This window comes from Mycothermus thermophilus (assembly GCF_041956435.1).
Source record: "Mycothermus thermophilus strain CBS 625.91 unplaced genomic scaffold VTJ04scaffold_4, whole genome shotgun sequence".
NCBI classification, from domain to species: domain Eukaryota; kingdom Fungi; phylum Ascomycota; class Sordariomycetes; order Sordariales; family Chaetomiaceae; genus Mycothermus; species Mycothermus thermophilus.
Window position 1 is genome coordinate 3,314,603 of NW_027191430.1, and position 16,366 is coordinate 3,330,968.

The 16,366-nt window shown below is 56.3% G+C and overlaps 6 protein-coding genes across 6 annotated transcripts; all 6 read left to right on the forward strand.

Moving 5' to 3' along the window:
• Positions 1-249: 249 nt before the first annotated feature.
• VTJ04DRAFT_6932 (uncharacterized protein) lies at positions 250-2,526 on the forward strand (the record flags this gene model as incomplete). The annotated part of the gene is made up of 8 exons (XM_069365206.1): positions 250-819; positions 1,033-1,076; positions 1,159-1,247; positions 1,344-1,366; positions 1,454-1,472; positions 1,561-1,680; positions 1,798-2,416; positions 2,496-2,526. 8 exons carry the CDS (start codon positions 250-252, stop codon positions 2,524-2,526), a joined length of 1,515 nt encoding a protein of 504 aa, XP_069218956.1.
• Positions 2,527-3,846: 1,320 nt separating this feature from the next.
• On the forward strand, positions 3,847-6,061 carry VTJ04DRAFT_6933 (uncharacterized protein; the record flags this gene model as incomplete). Its single annotated transcript, XM_069365207.1, has 2 exons — positions 3,847-4,715; positions 4,786-6,061. The coding sequence occupies 2 exons, from the start codon at positions 3,847-3,849 to the stop codon at positions 6,059-6,061; spliced, it is 2,145 nt and encodes a 714-aa protein (XP_069218957.1).
• Positions 6,062-7,894: 1,833 nt separating this feature from the next.
• On the forward strand, positions 7,895-9,174 carry VTJ04DRAFT_6934 (uncharacterized protein; the record flags this gene model as incomplete). The annotated part of the gene is made up of 3 exons (XM_069365208.1): positions 7,895-8,008; positions 8,580-8,898; positions 9,161-9,174. The coding sequence occupies 3 exons, from the start codon at positions 7,895-7,897 to the stop codon at positions 9,172-9,174; spliced, it is 447 nt and encodes a 148-aa protein (XP_069218958.1).
• Positions 9,175-9,318: 144 nt separating this feature from the next.
• Positions 9,319-12,792, forward strand: VTJ04DRAFT_6935 (uncharacterized protein; the record flags this gene model as incomplete). Its single annotated transcript, XM_069365209.1, has 1 exon — positions 9,319-12,792. One exon carries the CDS (start codon positions 9,319-9,321, stop codon positions 12,790-12,792), a length of 3,474 nt encoding a protein of 1,157 aa, XP_069218959.1.
• Positions 12,793-13,884: 1,092 nt separating this feature from the next.
• VTJ04DRAFT_6936 (uncharacterized protein) lies at positions 13,885-14,799 on the forward strand (the record flags this gene model as incomplete). The annotated part of the gene is made up of 2 exons (XM_069365210.1): positions 13,885-13,938; positions 14,131-14,799. The coding sequence occupies 2 exons, from the start codon at positions 13,885-13,887 to the stop codon at positions 14,797-14,799; spliced, it is 723 nt and encodes a 240-aa protein (XP_069218960.1).
• Positions 14,800-15,634: 835 nt separating this feature from the next.
• VTJ04DRAFT_6937 (uncharacterized protein) lies at positions 15,635-16,041 on the forward strand (the record flags this gene model as incomplete). The annotated part of the gene is made up of 2 exons (XM_069365211.1): positions 15,635-15,785; positions 15,860-16,041. 2 exons carry the CDS (start codon positions 15,635-15,637, stop codon positions 16,039-16,041), a joined length of 333 nt encoding a protein of 110 aa, XP_069218961.1.
• Between the last annotated feature and the right edge of the window lie 325 nt (positions 16,042-16,366).

The following is a 16,366-nucleotide window of genomic DNA, read 5'->3' on the forward strand; positions in this document are numbered from 1 at the left end:
CTCTACTCTCTCTCTCTCTCTCTCTCTCTCTCTCTTTCTCGTTGTTTTTTCTCTCTCCTCATTGTGTGGCCTCATCTCATGCGTCTGCTCTGGACATATCTTGCATCCAAGAACCCTTGCCAACATTCGGAGAAGCATCTCGTAGTCCAGCCTTTTGCCTCGTCACGCTCTTCAAGTCCAATCGGGGGTTGATGAGATATCCCGAAACATCCTTTTGCTTGGCGCTATTCACGGTTTGGGGATAGCGTCATGTCACTTTGCCCAAGGATTGCGCGACCGGACGGGAGGGAGATCTGCCGCGGTGCCAAGCAAGCCCGGCAACCCGGACTGGGCAAACTGTTGGCACCCCACCCTTCCCGCTCCCCGCCCGCCGCGTCGGTCTCGGGTCCACGGGGGCTGACTTATATCTTTCCTCTTATAGAGCGCTTCCGCTGTCCTACCGAGGCAGTGGCATACACATATGTTGAGGAACCCCCACGATCGCAACCCTACTACTGCTACTACACACCGCGGAAGAAGTTGTGCAACGTGAAACTGCTTTCTGGCAGCTTTTGTGAGACACATCAACGACAACAGCCAGCAAAGTCCGTACATACAACACTCGATCCGATCACCGCCATGCCGGCGCAACCCCCCAACGAGACTGCGAATCAGGGCGTCCAGCCCCCCCCCAACAACAGCAACAACAGCAACAACAAAGAACAAAGCGTCGATGTCCCAGACCTGCGGACACCGCCCCACCCGGAGCCGGACGATGAGAACAACGACGACGCAGCGAAGTCGGTCGCCGGGTTTAGTCATTATTCCCATGATTTGAGTGTGCGTGTTTTCTTTTCTTTTCTTTCTTTCTTTTTTCTAATATCTTTTTCTTTCTTTTTCATCCTGAAGAGGACTTTCAACCACTGGACTGCTACTTACTGTTTTGCTGCGCGAGCTTGGGGGAGACACTCTCGGCAAGCCTTCTTGTGTTTTCTTTGTTCTTGTCGTCGCGTCATGTCGCCTCCCACTGCTCCTTGGCTGACCGGACTTCAGGTCGATAATGACTACACCGATGACGAGGCGAACGGGGGTGGAATGTTGGCGATTACCCCCTTTCTTTATTCTCTCTGTTCTTGATGTTTTGGGACGCTGCTAAAACAGGGGTTTCGGGGACTGCAGAACCTCGCCGTCAAGCGCCTCGGTCGCGTCGAGTGTGTATGAGTTTGTCGAGGAAAACGGCCGGACGTGGCATAAGTACAAGGAAGGGAGTAAGTATCGACTCGGCCTTTGGTTAGGCCTGGATATTTCTGCCCTGGATCGGACAGGATGGATACGGAATAGGTGTTACTGACGGTGATGCGCAGAGTACTACCTCCCGAATGACGCGGTAAGGAATCACCACGAGAGCCAAATCCCTCCGGGTAGATCCGACGAGTCATGACAGGCGCTTACTTTTTTCCTCCTCCCATATTAGAAAGAGCAAAGCCGCCTCGGTAAGTCTCTTCCCCTCGAAGTTCTCTCTTCTTTTTCTCCTTGTCCTTTTCTGCGATCATCGGGAACAGCGGGCTGATGTTTGGCCAGACTACCAACACAAAATCTCCAAGATCCTGCTTGGCGGCAAGCTTTCGCTGGCACCTGTCGAGAATCCTAAGCGCGTGCTTGATCTGGGAACTGGCACCGGCATCTGGGCCGTCGAATATGGTGAGTTTTGTTGTATATAAAAACTCCAGAACAGCAGAGAAATTCCAAAAACCCACACCCCTTCACCCCTTGACCCAATCCCCCGAGTTAGCTACTAACTCGTCCCCCGCCATATAGCCGAGCAACACCCCAACTCCAACGTGTTGGGCGTCGACCTCAGCCCCATCCAGCCCGAATACGTGCCGCCCAACTGCGTGTTCGAAGTGGACGACATCGACGACGACTGGGTGTATCAGCACAAGTTCGACTTCATCCACGCGCGCTACCTGCTCCCCTTCGTCAAGAAGAAGTGGCCCGTCCTTTTCAAGGACATCTACGACAACTTGAACCCGGGCGGCTGGGTCGAGAGCCAGGAAACTATCGTCTACTTCCAGGCTGTCGACAACAGCCTCGAGGGTACGGCGCTGCAGCGCTGGAACGCGCTGCTGCTCGAGGGCATCCAGAAGACGGGCCGCAGCGCCACCGAGGCGGTGCGCGTCAGGCACTACCTCGCCGAGGCCGGCTTCGTCAACATTCGCGAGAAGAAGTTCGCGGTGCCCATGAACCCGTGGGCCAAGGGCAAGGAGCAAAAGGAGATTGGCTCGATGCAGCTGGTCAACAACCTTGAGGGCATCGACGGCATCACCATCGGCGTTTTCACCCGCGTGCTGGGGTGGAAGAAGGAGGACGTGGACAAGTTGCTGGTCGATGTCAAAAAGGACTTGGCAAACAAGAATATTCATGCCTACATCACCATGTAAGTGCTCTCTGCTCTTCTCGTGCGATCCGAGTAGCCTGGAGGCATTCGCTTGCTGACTATTGGGGATTTCGTTCAGACTGGTCGCCTGGGGCCAGAAGCCACTCTAGATGGCAGCGGGGGAGATGGGCTTGCTTTCTTTGTTTCGTTTCCCCGCGCCTGGCTCATCAATATTTGATCAGAGCGTGACAGACCTCTGAGGAATCATGGACGCCATATTTATCAATATAGTGAACTTCAAATCCTGCAACATCTTTCCGTCCGTTGTATTTTCCCATCTGCCGTTGCCGCCCTTGAGTCCGTCCGAGCCATGCCTAATAAGTGCCCTATTTCCTTCAACTACTCAGGCATCTAGGTACATACACATAGGCATTCGCACAGCTAGTAGGAGCACTCATCATGGATCACGTTTGCCTTGACTTAATGTAAGGGGGAGTATTACTTCTGAACTGACGACATCCTAGGACCGCCGCCAACGCCATCCCAACCATTGTCATGATGCCTACGACAATCATCATGACTCCTGACATGCCACCAGCACCTGGCAAACCTCTGCCAGTCTTGGAAATACCGTTGACAGCACCGGATCCGCATCGCCAATCCCAAGGTCCGCGTCGGACGACGTTCTCGCCGCTGCCGCCATCCACGAACTACCTTTTCCCGGTGCCTGGGTAAACTCTTTTCAAGTCGGGCGTTGCCCGAGATGACATGACGAGCTAAAAGGACCTGGCGGCGGCGTCAGCAGAATGGACCCCGGATTCGGGGTAGACGTCTCCGGGTATGATAGGGGAGAAGGAGTTTATGTGCTTGTGCTTCAGCTCACTCCTTCACGGTGGATTTGATCTTTTGGGTGCTTAGTATTATGGAAGGGAGGGAGGTTGTTGACATTGGAATGCACGTATGAAAAGCGCGTTGATAAGAGCTCACGTCTCCCTTGCGCCCGCACACTCGCACCCGGAGACGGAATTCCCTAGCAAACAATGCGGAGATAAGACGCTGAAGTTTACAAGCCGGAGGTAGTCCCGAGAAATGTTCTGGCATGCGGTGGGTCAACAACGGGAATGAGATTCCCAGAGGGAGACGCAAACAACCGCCAGTTCGCTGCTATATAATTGACGGGGATGAAGCGAGCATCTCGGGACTTCTGGTGCTATTTGCCGCAACCTCGCTCTCCTCCTTCTCCTTCTTCGTGTCTTACTGAGGTGTCATCGAGTAACAACATTCCTCATGATATTTACTTCTTCCAGACCTTCATTGTGAACCAACTTGCCCAACATCATCATCATCAGCTTCAGTTTCAGCCGCCAACTCCCAAACTCCGGCCTCCTCAGCCCAACCCAAAAGGGGAGGTAATCCACCACCACAACCCTCGACAAGAACACCATCCCATGCCACGTCTTCCTACCAGCAACAACCCCTCCAAAATACCAATGCCGGCCCGCAACACCACCACTTCTTCCATGAAGATGGATAACATGAACAAGATGGACAACATGGACGCCAATTCCAACATGCCCAACGGAACCCAGAATTCCAAAATGATGTCCTCCATGCCCATGGACGGCATGATAATGTCCCCTGATATGGGCATGGGCATGGGCATGAAAATGGACAATATGAAGATGCCCGGCATGTCCAAGATGATGATGGGCTCCTCTTCTTCTTCCTCGATGGGCATGTCCATGCCGCGGATGACCTACATCCCTCCCCTCCGCGACGGGGCGTGCGGCACGACCCCGCGCGCGCAGCAGCAGCGTCCTATGGGGATAATGCTGCGCGAGGAGATGGGGTGGATGATGCGCGTGATGCCGCGGATGATGTGGATGATGGGGATGCGGTGCGTGGTGGGGATGGGAAGGTTGGTGGGGATGATGGGCATGCCGATGATGGGGATGGGCATGACGGGAATGGAGAAGATGGGGATGATGGGTATGGAGATGAATAAGATGGGGATGGAGGGGATGAAGATGGGCATGGACAAGATGATGCCCATGATGATGGGTATGGGCATGGGCATGGATATGATGGACATGTCCTGGGCCGAGATGGGCAACATGTGCATGCGCATGATGCTGGCGTGCATGGAGTGCTGCATGCTCATGGCCGCGGTGCCCATATGGATGATCATGCCCGGCGGCATGTTTGCCATGTGCATGGCCATGTGCGGGATGATGGTCATGATGATGTGCTGGATGATCAATGGCAAGGAGCAGATGATGTACTGCCGCTGCTGTGAGGGGATGGCGAAGATGGAGAAGCTGGATGAGAAGTGGATGTTTGTCGGCGGGATGATGATGAGGTGAGTTCTTCTCTCGACGTCCGTCTTGGACAGCTTGTTGGTGATGACCTGCTGCTAACGAAAACAACAGCTCCCGCCAGTGCCACTCCCGCACCCTGCCCATGCTCTCCCAGCTCTTCGGCCGGCGCATCCTCTGCATCTGCCAGCCCACCTACGGCATGCCCTTGGACCTGCTCTCCCTCTGCCTCCAGCGCTGCGGCCTGGGAATGCTCGCCCCGGCCAGCCGCGCCCGCCGCAACCTCTACCTGCAAATGCGCTGCGCCCTGCTCGACAACGGCATGCGCCGCGTCGTCGTCCTCTGCCACAACGACGGCGCCGTGGCCTGCTCGCAGGCCGTGACCCAGCTCTGCGCCGACCTGCCTCGCGACCGCATGTCCAAGCTGGAGATTTACACCTTTGGCGCGGCTGCGTGCGAGTTTGTCCTGCCCATGATGGACAAGGAGGAGATGATGATGAAGGAGGACGACATGGCGGCTGCGGTTGCGGATGAGAAGAAGCAGATGTCCGCCGCCGCCGCCGAGTGCGACTCGCGGGGTGTTCACGTCGAGCACTTCGCCATGACCAGCGATCCGTTCGCGCAGATGGGCGTCATGCACTGCGTTAAGCGGGATATGGAGAGCCGGTTCTGCGGCAGCGTGTTCGTCATCAACGACCGGGCTCGGTGCAATGCCTGCTCGGCTGCGAAAGCTGGGTGTTGCGGGATGGGGATGATGATGATGCCGTCGTCGTCTGCTTCGCCCATGATGATGTCCTGCTGCAATGGCATGGCGATGGAGGACTACATGATGGCGCTCTTCCCGGCCCAGATGATGATGATGGCCATGGGTATGAAGCCTTCGATGAAGATGATGATGTCCAACAACAACAACGGCACCGGCATGAACAACATGATGAACATGAACATGAACATGGGCATGACCATGGGCATGGGATGCATGATGGGAAGCAAGAACTGCATCTGCGGCAGCGCCATGGAAATGGTCATGGCCATCGACCGGGACTGTGCGGAGAAGCGCGAGATCGCGGCCATCGGGAGCTACCACGCCGCCTCGCAGGCCAAGAAGCAGATGACGATGGTTTCTTGCAGCAGCCTGCGCGAGGACGGTGGCAAGCGGCTCAGCTGGACGGGCCTTGCGGCGGCTGCGGCGGCGGGCATGGCTTGCTCTCCCGGCGCGCAGAGCAACGGCATGACTGCGGGTATGGCGGCGCTCGAGATGGCGAGGAGCGTGTGCCGCAGCTGCGAGGGCCGGATGGCCAAGGAGGTCAGCTGGCTGCCGCGGTACATGTGTGGCGAGGGCAGGATGATGATGATGGAGTGCAACAAGAACGGGATGCGTGCGTGCTGAAAGTGAGGATGAGGATGATACCTGTGGCCATGTGTGTGCCCCTGAAAGCCTCAGGTAACCTAGGCTTCACAGGCATACAGCAGTGTGCTGAGTGTTGTTGGCTGCTCTACGGAGGGCCGTCTCTCGTTATTCGTTTCCTTGTCGTCAAGTCATACTACTACACCTCCTGCTACTAATATCTATTAGTTTGGTTTAAGACCATAGATAGATCTCAAATTACCAGCCAGTCATGTCTGCCTGGACGAACCAGGACACTCAGGAATAAGTGCTTGAGGTTTAAGTCGCTACATAGTACTCATATCTCCCATGGCATGAATGCAGGCTCGATATCTCTCTGCCATCTCCTCGCTGGCAAGTGGTGAAACAGACACACAAAGCCACCCGGCCGCGCCATCTTGATACACACATACTAGCTGCACGTCTCGGAGAATAGCACACTAGGTAGTATAGCCAAGAAAGGCTTCCTCTGGCTTGCCAATCCCTCCTATCCAGGAAGCCCGTCCTCAACGGGTTGACCGTTACGAAGCAGAGGATTCCAAACCAGGGAGAGGCGCGGAATGCGAGACGGGATGGACGTGGTGAGTCTGTGACAGCCCAGACAGTTCAGCTGCTTCAGGTCACGGCACTTGCATGCCATCATCCCTTGCGCCCCGCATCGTGCGCCGTTTCGCCGTTCCAGCGTGTTTCTCTTTCTCAGCTTGTCCTCAGCCACCGTCTCGATCGACTCTGCCATGGCAGTTGGTGATGCTACGGATGAAACAAGTCATTGTTCAGCACGGAGTACTCCGTCCTGGCGACTACCTATTAGTAGTGTACCGGGCACCGACAAGGCGGGACGACTCTGACGGGATCGAGGCCTGAGACGACAATCCATGCCAGCGCGGGAACAAGGGCGGGCAGATGGATGGGCACATGGCCAGAGTGGACCATTGGACCAAGCGAGCCGAGAGCCCGGAAATGATGGTCGCGGGGTTGCCCAGTTCGGAAATGTTGAGGTCATTGATGGTCGGACAGAGTCGGACAGAGCCGACGCATTTTTGATGAAGGGTGGCAGCTGAAGCCGTGGTGTTGCGTGTCGGCAAAGAATGTCGCCAGTTTCTTCTTCTTGTCTTGCATGCATGTGTAACTGCACATTTTCCTCAGAACAATAATTTTCCAAAAGAAATGGACGGACCGATCAGGCGACCACTCGATGAGAAATTTAGGTCGATCGATGGGCAAGAAAGCAAAGGCAAAATCGGGCTTGCCAACTGCAGCCCAGGCCATCCCGAGTGGTTGGATTCCACGCCCACACTCTCCTCTTTTCCTTGCAGAAGCGTGAACGTGAACGTGCCAATCCCACGATTCCCAGCGATTCCCGGTCGGCATGCCAATCCGAAAACGGTCAAGCGTCAGGGGAAGCTCTGTGATTGGCCCGCGGCAATGGAACACTGTGCCCCTGGAACGCTGGAACGCTGCAAGGGACAGGGGGACAGGGGAAGAGAAGGGAGAAGCGAACGGACCGCGCTGCATTTCCACTGGGAGAGACTAGAAACCCAGGAAACACCATCGGTCACACGCTGTTCATGCGATCAATTCCAGGTTTACTAGTGTGGGTTGGCATGCAATTGACTGACCTGGAAATATGTGTGTTTGGCTTGGAGAGGAAAGAAAAAAAATATCTGGCTGAGGAAAACCATACCTTGCATGAGCACGACATGAACATGAATGTCCTCGGCACATGGCGGCAGCACTCTCACCAACCACCACCTGCACACCGGCATCCGATGGTTGCTGAGGCACGTTCCGTCTGCAAGCCGCGCCGCCCGTCCGGCAAGCCATCCAATCCCTCCAATGCACCTCTCGTCTGATTGCCGAAGGCGCAACGCTTCCACGTTTGGACTGTCGTTCTGCGCTCAATCGGGCCTGTGTCGCTGCCGCTTGCCGCCCGCTCGCTTCCTGTCCAGGGTAACTGTGCCCAAGAGAATGGCACCTGCGTGCTGCGGTTGCCAGATCGAGCGCCAATCTCTCCAATCTCTCCTTTGCTTCTCTGCCCTCCCGCCAATCACGGCCGCCCATTTGTCTCGTAGCCTCTGTAGCGTCGTGCCTTCCCAGCGCACGGTCTGGCCTGGTGGGGTCCAACGTTGTCTTTCTTCTCTTTCCTCCGTCCACCGAGTCCGCTCTCCGCGAAGCCTTGACTGAGGAAAGCAAAGCCCAGCATTGCTTGGCTTTGCATGGGTCCTGCAATCTTCATTCAATCTCTGATCATTCCCATTCCATTCATTCCTCTCCTCTCGCTCTCTCTCCCTCTCTTGTTCCCAAGTCAATCCGGCACCCGACGGCGACCATCTCCCGCCCTCGATCCTTTCGTCCTTTCGCCGTCGCCCACTTACTGTATACACTCGTTCAACTGCCGTGTGTCTGTCTCTCATTACCAAGTAGGTACTTACCGCCAACTGCCGGGCATCCGAGGAACTCCAATTCGCCTCTCCCGACAGCAGGGGACACAGCTTGAAGAAATCGACCCACCATCGACCAGGAACCAGCAACAACCCCAGTTCTGCCATTCTCGTTCCTCGCAGTCGAAACACAATCGCTTGTTCTTTTATCCCAGCATCTACGCCTAATCCAACAACAATATACGCTTTTGCAGCAATTTCATAATCCGGGGTTCTCTCGGTGCTGTCGCGGCTGGGTGCAGCTCCCTGGTGTCACCGACCCAATCTCCCTCCATTGTCGACTCGAGCTCCCTGCCCAAAGTCAAACTCCGGACGAACTGTTGGCCTCAGCTTTGCTGAATGGGACGCCGAGTGGACCTGCGTTGCAGGAATCCGTGAACTGGGATCACCTTTCAAGACGTGAGTGTAATCCGACAAACGCGTTCGACTTCTGTCGTCGCAACTCCATGCCTCGAGAGAGCTCCGCGCACATAGGACTATGGTGATATCAGATGCGCCTCAGCTGCTATGGCCTGCGTTACGTCAATGCGGCCGAGACTTCGTGTCGCTGCGTCGAGAGCCTCACGCCAGGTCACACAGCGCAAGTCGCTCGATGAGACATGACGCTGCCGCCCGCCAAAGGAGATCTCCTGTGGACTGCATATGCTGACCCACGTAACAGTCCCTCACACATAGATAGTCGGACTACATCGCCTCAGTCCGGAGCGAGTCGCGTATAACACGTTCGTTTTGGGTGCATGCCCATGCACCTCGCGCGCTTCGCATCCTGACTTAAACGATACATACTCTCCCTTGGTGCCGATCCTCTAAACCGTCACCATGAATCGATTCAGGACGAAAAAGAGGGCCAAGGATGACCTGGCCGCCAGCCGTACGAGCGAAGACTCGGATCACTCTGGGCTTTCCTTCTTCCGCAAGGGAAAGAAGACCCAGCAGGAAGAGCCCAAGAAGGAGTTTGACCTCTCCACCGCCCTGCCGTCCACCGATGACTTCCGAACCAGCCTGTTGATGGCTAATCTGTCGGCCCGGTTCTCGATGCTGCGCGAACAGGACGACCCCAACACTAAGATTGGCAAGGCGAGCGATGATAGTGTTTTGTTCCCGAAGCGCCAATCGCGCATGGCCGAGTTTGGGTTCGGCTTGAGCTCCAGTGGTCTCTCCGACATTGCCGAAGTCGAGTCCATCCGAGGCAATACCATCCGGACCAAGTCGGTGTCCTCTGACGATCCCGACGCATCTACAACACCCGGAAGCATCATGTCTCGTGGCAGGCCCACTGAGGGCAACAATCTCTTTGGTGGGAGGCAGAGGATCTACAAGGTTCCAGCCAATGCCAGCGGCTTGACGGGCCGCGCAGTCTACGAAGATGATGTCTCCATGTCGGCCTTCCAGCGTTGGAGGATATCCGAGAGGGAGAAGGCGCTCGAGGAGTTGACTGGCGGTTCTGAAAAGGCCGAAGATGACAACAAGGGTGAGAATAAGGAGGAGGCCAAGGACGAGACCACCCAGATCAGCAATGGGTCGCCATTCATTGGGCACAACCGCAAGCGCGAAACGTCATCTACGACTTCGTCTTCGTCAATGGCCGCCCGGAACTCGACGGCTGCCACATTGGTTACCTCCCAACCCGCCTCTTCAGCCAAAGATAACCAATCCTCGTCCTCGAGTGGCGTCACTATTCCCGAGCGAAACGTTATGCGGACGAGGCGTTTGTATGAGCAGTTCAGCCAGGAGTCCACCGACTCCCAGCCCTCGGCCCTATCCAGTTTGGCACGTCCACGGCCGTTTGGCGCCAAGGTAACAGAGGCCTCTTCGACAACCGACACGGCAACCCGGAAAGTTGGTACTACTCTAGGCTCGAGCAAAGTCCAGACAGACCCGAAGCCCACTCTTGGTGGCCAGCCCCCGCTGAGCCCACCTGTGAGTGAAGGTGAACAGGTCGTGCTGCCTATCCTCCCCAAGGACGTGGGCAAGGCCACCGCGCTTGCTATCTTTGACAAGCCTTTAACTTCGTACGACGAATCCCAATATGTCCAGCGCCAACTCCAACTTCACCAGGGGCGCGACACGCCCACGCAGCGGGACACACCCGAGTCCAAAGACGAGAAGAGTCAGGAGGCCCAGCCGAAGACATTGCCGTTGCAGGATTCGCGACTTCCCCCGACTCCGGCCACCGAGGCTGCCACGCCATCCTCCGCGAGCGACAGCTTGGCAGCTCTGGGTTTGAGCCTCGAAGTGAACATTGAACGCCCCGCCGATGAGGATCATCCAGCCTTCCGTAAATCCGCGCTTCCCACGCCGTTGTCTATTGAGACAAAACCAGACGGTGGCAAATCCGACTACCTAACAGTCGGGTCCCAGAACTCGCCGATCGACTCGCCGACGTTGCCCCAGACCACCTCGGGCCTGAGCGGCCTGATCCGTCAGCACCTTCGGATGGAAAGCTTTGACTCGTCCATTGGCGATATTGCCCCGGAACGGTCGGCGGCTGCATCTCGGCCCACTGAGGATTCTAACCCTCGGCCATCGCTGGGAGACAATGGTTCTGCTCTCAGCCCCTGGCCCTCGTCGGACCAGGACTGGATCCGCTCCAATTCTACCAGCGGTCCTGCCACCACGACGACGTCTACTACATCTACGAGCACCAACCCGGATTTTCTTCCCAAGGTTGAAACCTCCGAGTTCAAGGTGTTTGACAGGTCGAGCACCGCCACTGAAGAGGAGACCGATGAATTCGCAAGCCAGCTGACCAACGCCCGGCGGCGCATCCGGGAGAAGCTGACGTCGTATGTGGAATCTGACAGCAGTAGGGCTCCCTCTCCTTCGCTGGCTCCGGCCGACTCGCCCAGCGCAGCGCCGGCCTCCAACAATGCTCTCGGAATCCTGAAGCCCAAGTCGAGCCGCGGGTCGCTCATTGACCGCTCGCGGAATCTCGTGACCGGCCCGTCCAAGGGCCTCAAGGTTCTTGGGCTCGCATCATCCACAATCAGTTCGTCGCCCCAGCCCACGAAGCAGGCGTTTGACGACAAGGATTTCCAATCGCTCGAGACGATGAAGGAAGAGGTTGCCAAGGAGGAGGCTGCCGCTAAGGAAACCACCAGCAGGCCGGCTTCTGATGCGACGGACGACTCCAAGAGGAGCAGCGAGGACAACGGCAAGCCAATCCATCCGGGCCTCAAGGCGTTCCGACAGGCACGGAGGGAACTGCAGAAGCGCAAGGAGCTCGAGACGCTGGCTAGGCATCAGGGGACGCAGCCATCCCAACCGCCGACGGCTCAGGAGGAGGTGCGCGATCCTCGGAACATGCATTCGGCTTCCAGGGCCGACCGGCCCCGGCAACGGACTCCCAGCTCCGAGAGGAGGCCCCCTCCTGTGTCCTACCGCGGACCGGTTCCGAGCGAAGACACGTATTCTTCTCCTGGGAGCACCAGGCCGTCGGGAGAGCGCTCACGCAGCGGGTCGGAGGCGAGCAACGGGCGTGGCCATAGCCGGCCGCCCCGTCTTCGGACAGGCACGATCGACGAAGCTGATCAGCTCGACGCGCCCTATGTGCCTCGGCCGATGATGCGCTCCCCTGGGTTGCCTGGGAAGGACATCAAGGGTTCTCCCTTGACCCCCTCGTATCCGTACCCCTATGCCAACCGTGGCGCGCCGTCTCCGGCTCCTTCGCCTCATCTGGACCGTCAGCGGTCCAACAATAACCTGGCCCTGCAGACCGGGAGGCCCAACCTAGACGTTTTCTCTGGCCAACCAAGCCCTGTCTCGCCCATGGGCTTGCCGTCTCCGGCTCCCTATGCGAACGCGGGAGGGGCTCCTTCGCCGGCGGGGACTCCCACCACTCTGGGATCGCGGCCACGGCTTCCGTCGGATGCGAAGCATTCGCCAGCTTACATGTCGAATCGAGGCCCAGCACCCGCCCCGCCATCTCCGGGTCAGAGGCCGCTTGATGACAGCAACGCGCCGCCGCCTCCCGTCCCCCCGATCAATCCGCGCCGCCGCCGTGACACGGCCGCCGCGGGAACTGATGCCGAGAATGCCGGCCCGCGTCGGCCATTTGTCGGCCCGCCGGCGAACGGTGGAACGTCTTTCGACTACCCGAGCGATGACGACAGCGGCAGCAACACGCGTCCGGTGGGGAAGCTGCGCAAGGCACACCCGGACCTGCAGCAGAGCATGATGGGCGGGCGCACGACGAGGGATAATAGCCCGTCGTATGCGGCCCGGGCCCCGCCTGCGAGCAGGGTCAACGGGATTGTGCCTGGGTCGACGGGCGTCCCGGAGGGGATGATCTAACGGTATTTTTTTGGATGTTGATCTCGATCTGAGATTTCTGTTACAAAAAAGATGTTTTCTTCGTCAGAAGTTTTGCCTTTGTGTTTTTATCAGTTTGTTGTGCTGCTTGGATATTGTATTTCAAGGGGTCCTGGTTTGGTTGGCAGGCACGGGGATATGAAGCAAGGGTTGGTCATGAGGATTATGAACTGGAATTCGAGATACCTCTACTGTTTGTTTGCTAGCATACAAACCGGACACCGCAAGGACGGGTGGGTGTTGGTTGTGTTCGTATTTTGTATCCAGATATGACACGTGTCTTGGTGTATTATTAATTGAACGGCTGGACTTCGCCTGACTTGTTTCCCTGGATTTGTGGGATGGAGAGGCCTCTTTAGTGTTTTGACATGCTTGATCCTGGATTTTACCACTGTCCTTTGGCAATGGAACTTTGGTATATCGAACTCAGCTGCTTGGAATGCTCCCAAGACAGAGTTGTGGGACAAACTTGATCATCCTGTCATGATGCTTCAACGGACCACCCCTCGGTCTTTCGGAATGCCGACGCATAGAAGCCATGGCACTCAAACGTCTCTCCTCTTGTCTGCTTAGTCATCGCTTGGGCCTAGAGCACTTGATGAATGTAAGACGGGGGATTAACTGCCCTACCAGGTCTGTGATAGGACATTGTTTCTCACCGTCATCGGCGCCGCGGTCCGACATCAACCGGAAGATGCCGAAGTTTTGCCAGGCCGGGCGCGTGCACGAGGAACTGCACCAGACACAGTACTACCATGAAGGAATATTATGAACAAGGCTGAAGGAAAGCGGGCAACATCAATGCCCGGTGACTCAGTCCGGCCTGACGGTAGCTGCCGGATATGGATGGTTGGGGACGTTGGAGAACGGTAGAGTAAGAGAGCGGAGAGGGGCTGTTGGAGATGCATTGGAGGTATGTGGAGGGGAAACAATACACATCAGCACCTCAACACAGAAACATAAAAGCTGCTGTCTTACCCAGCCAGACAACAACAATCACAACGACAACGTTGACGAGAAATACAAGACCATCAACTGCCGCCACAGTTCCCTTCAATTATTGACGTCATCACCATGGCATTCATCCGCCCGTGGCAACCCAAGGATGTTGAAGATGGGAAGCTGATTGTAAGTCTGGAGTGAAGCCTTCCCCTTCTTTTTCATCACCACCCCTCTGTCAACAGTTAAGTTTGCCTGTTGACCCTTTACATACACACGCAAATACTATTCTTACCAAACAACCAATCCTTCCTCCCCAACCCCACCTTTTCACTACTCCCTCACTCATGATACCTCGATAGGTAACTAACCTCGACGCAGTGCCGCTCCACCCTTCCCCCCTCCCTCCTCGCCTCCCCCGACGCCATCCGAATCTCGCCCTACCTCTGGACCCTCCCCTTCACTCACCTCAGCCCCTCCACTTGCTTCGTCCTGGACGACGGCACCGGCCGCGCCGTGGGGTACGTCATTGGCACCCCGGACGTCTGGAAGCTGGCGGCGGACTATCCGAAATATGTCGCGGAGGTGCTCCAGTCGGAGGAGGGCTTGCGCGATGTACCTGTCCCGGGGCAGTTGGAGGTGCCTGAGCCGTGGTCTATCAATAATACCCCGGGAAACGATGGACAGGAGGACAAGGTGGTGGTGGAGGTGAACCCGCTCTGTCTGGCGCAGCAAGCGTACAAAGTCGAGTGGCTCATCCTGGACGGGGCGAAAGGGAAGAAAGAGCTGGTCAGCGAGTATCGGGCGATGTTGCACATCAATTTGCTCGAGGGATGGAGGGGGCAAGGGTGGGGGAGGAGGTTGATTGAGAGGTTTGTGGAGGCGGTGAAGGGGAGTGGACGGGATTTTGGACGAGGGATTCAGTTGGGGGTGTCGGGTGAGAATACCAAGGTGGTGCCGTTTTATGAGAAGATGGGGTTTAGGGTGTATCCCGGAGGTGAGGCGGAGGGGTGTGTGTGGATGGTTAGGGAGCTGGAGAGGGACGGGTGAGGTATGAGGAGGTGTTGGCCTTGGTGTGGATGGGGTTGAACGGGTTCAGGTAGTGGTTGTTCACATGGGGGAGCAGGGAGGGCGGTACCTGAGTTAGATCGATGTGTCTATGTTCAAGGGTTCGCTGAAGTGAGCAAGAAATGACTATGTCGATTGTCCAGTACAAAGTCGTCTGACTTGATGGAGTCCCTGCTTGTAGGACCCTGGGTCGAGAGATATAGCTGAGGAACAAAGAAGTGTCTGTTACACGCTGGCTGCCGTCGAGTCCTGAACCAGGATGATGTAAACATGAAGAGTTTGTTCACCGTTGCCAAGAAGTTGCACAAGAGGTAAACAAGCATCAGACACTGGGAAGCCTGAAAGTTTCCCCTGCCTTGTGCGAGCTGATGGCAGAGCTGTGTTGACCACAAACAGACATGGCGTGGCATAATATTGAGAACAATTCAACAGTTGATTATATCACAGCTTTTTCCTACCATCTCATCGAACATGGCAGGTAATGGTAGCCCATGCCGGCCTTTAAGAGAGACTTAAGTGGTTAATGGTGTTGGCTGTTTGCTGGCATCCTCATGACCAACACCAACGTGTCTAGTAAACCAACAAACCCGGACTGTGCTGTCCATGTGAACATGTAATAACCTACCATGTAAGTGTTTGTGAGCCCTCGACTCCTTCTCCCTCTGCATTCCGTGCTTCTCCGTGCTCCGTAACGCCCCGGTGAGCCAGTACATCAAGTGACCTGTACGTGACACATCACAACAAGGTGCTGCTGAGCATGCTCTCATCCCGACGCGACCGCCGCCGATCTCAAATTCACAACCGACTTCGGTTCGTCATGTCTGGCCCATCCTACTCTCTCGAGCGGCGCGTGGAAATCCAGGTTGGGTTTCAGGAGATGGCCGAGATGGCCTTTGACTTGAACAAGTACCGGGCGCTTCGTCATCACCCTGGGTTGAAGAAGGATGCTATGGATGTCATTGAAGGCGGTAAGCCATCCATTCTCTCTCCTCCCCCGTTGTCCCAAGTTTGAGCTTGATGACACGCTCACACTCCGCAACAGCATTCCGCTGGAAATATCTCCTCGAACGCGACATCGTTGCCGCCCCCGACGCCCAAGATGCGCTCAGATCGACCCGGCAGGCTCTTCTGGATGTGATGGACCGGCTGTCGGCAAGCATGACGGGTGATGCGAGGGATAAGCTCATGGACGAGAGGTATAGGGTTTGGTCTAAGATCTATTGAGTGTTGCATGGAAATTGCAGACTACGTAGCTTTCAAGGGGTCGATGACATGGGACGGCATGCTCTCTTGGGGATTCGGTGCGTTGGGCGGTTGACTTGTTCCTTCAGTCAGTGATATCGGTGGCTTTCTTGTTCGTAGTCATTATTGCTGTGCTTGATGCCCGAGAACGTCACAATATGTAGGGCGTAGAGAAACAAGACAGGCTGCTAGGTTCATAGTGAATAATGATGACCTTGAGTTAGCGCTCAGTTCACATTGCTTCAGGGGGAATCCATTCTGTGATGCCTCGATTCGGGGTGAGCCAGGTCGACGATCAGACCAACAA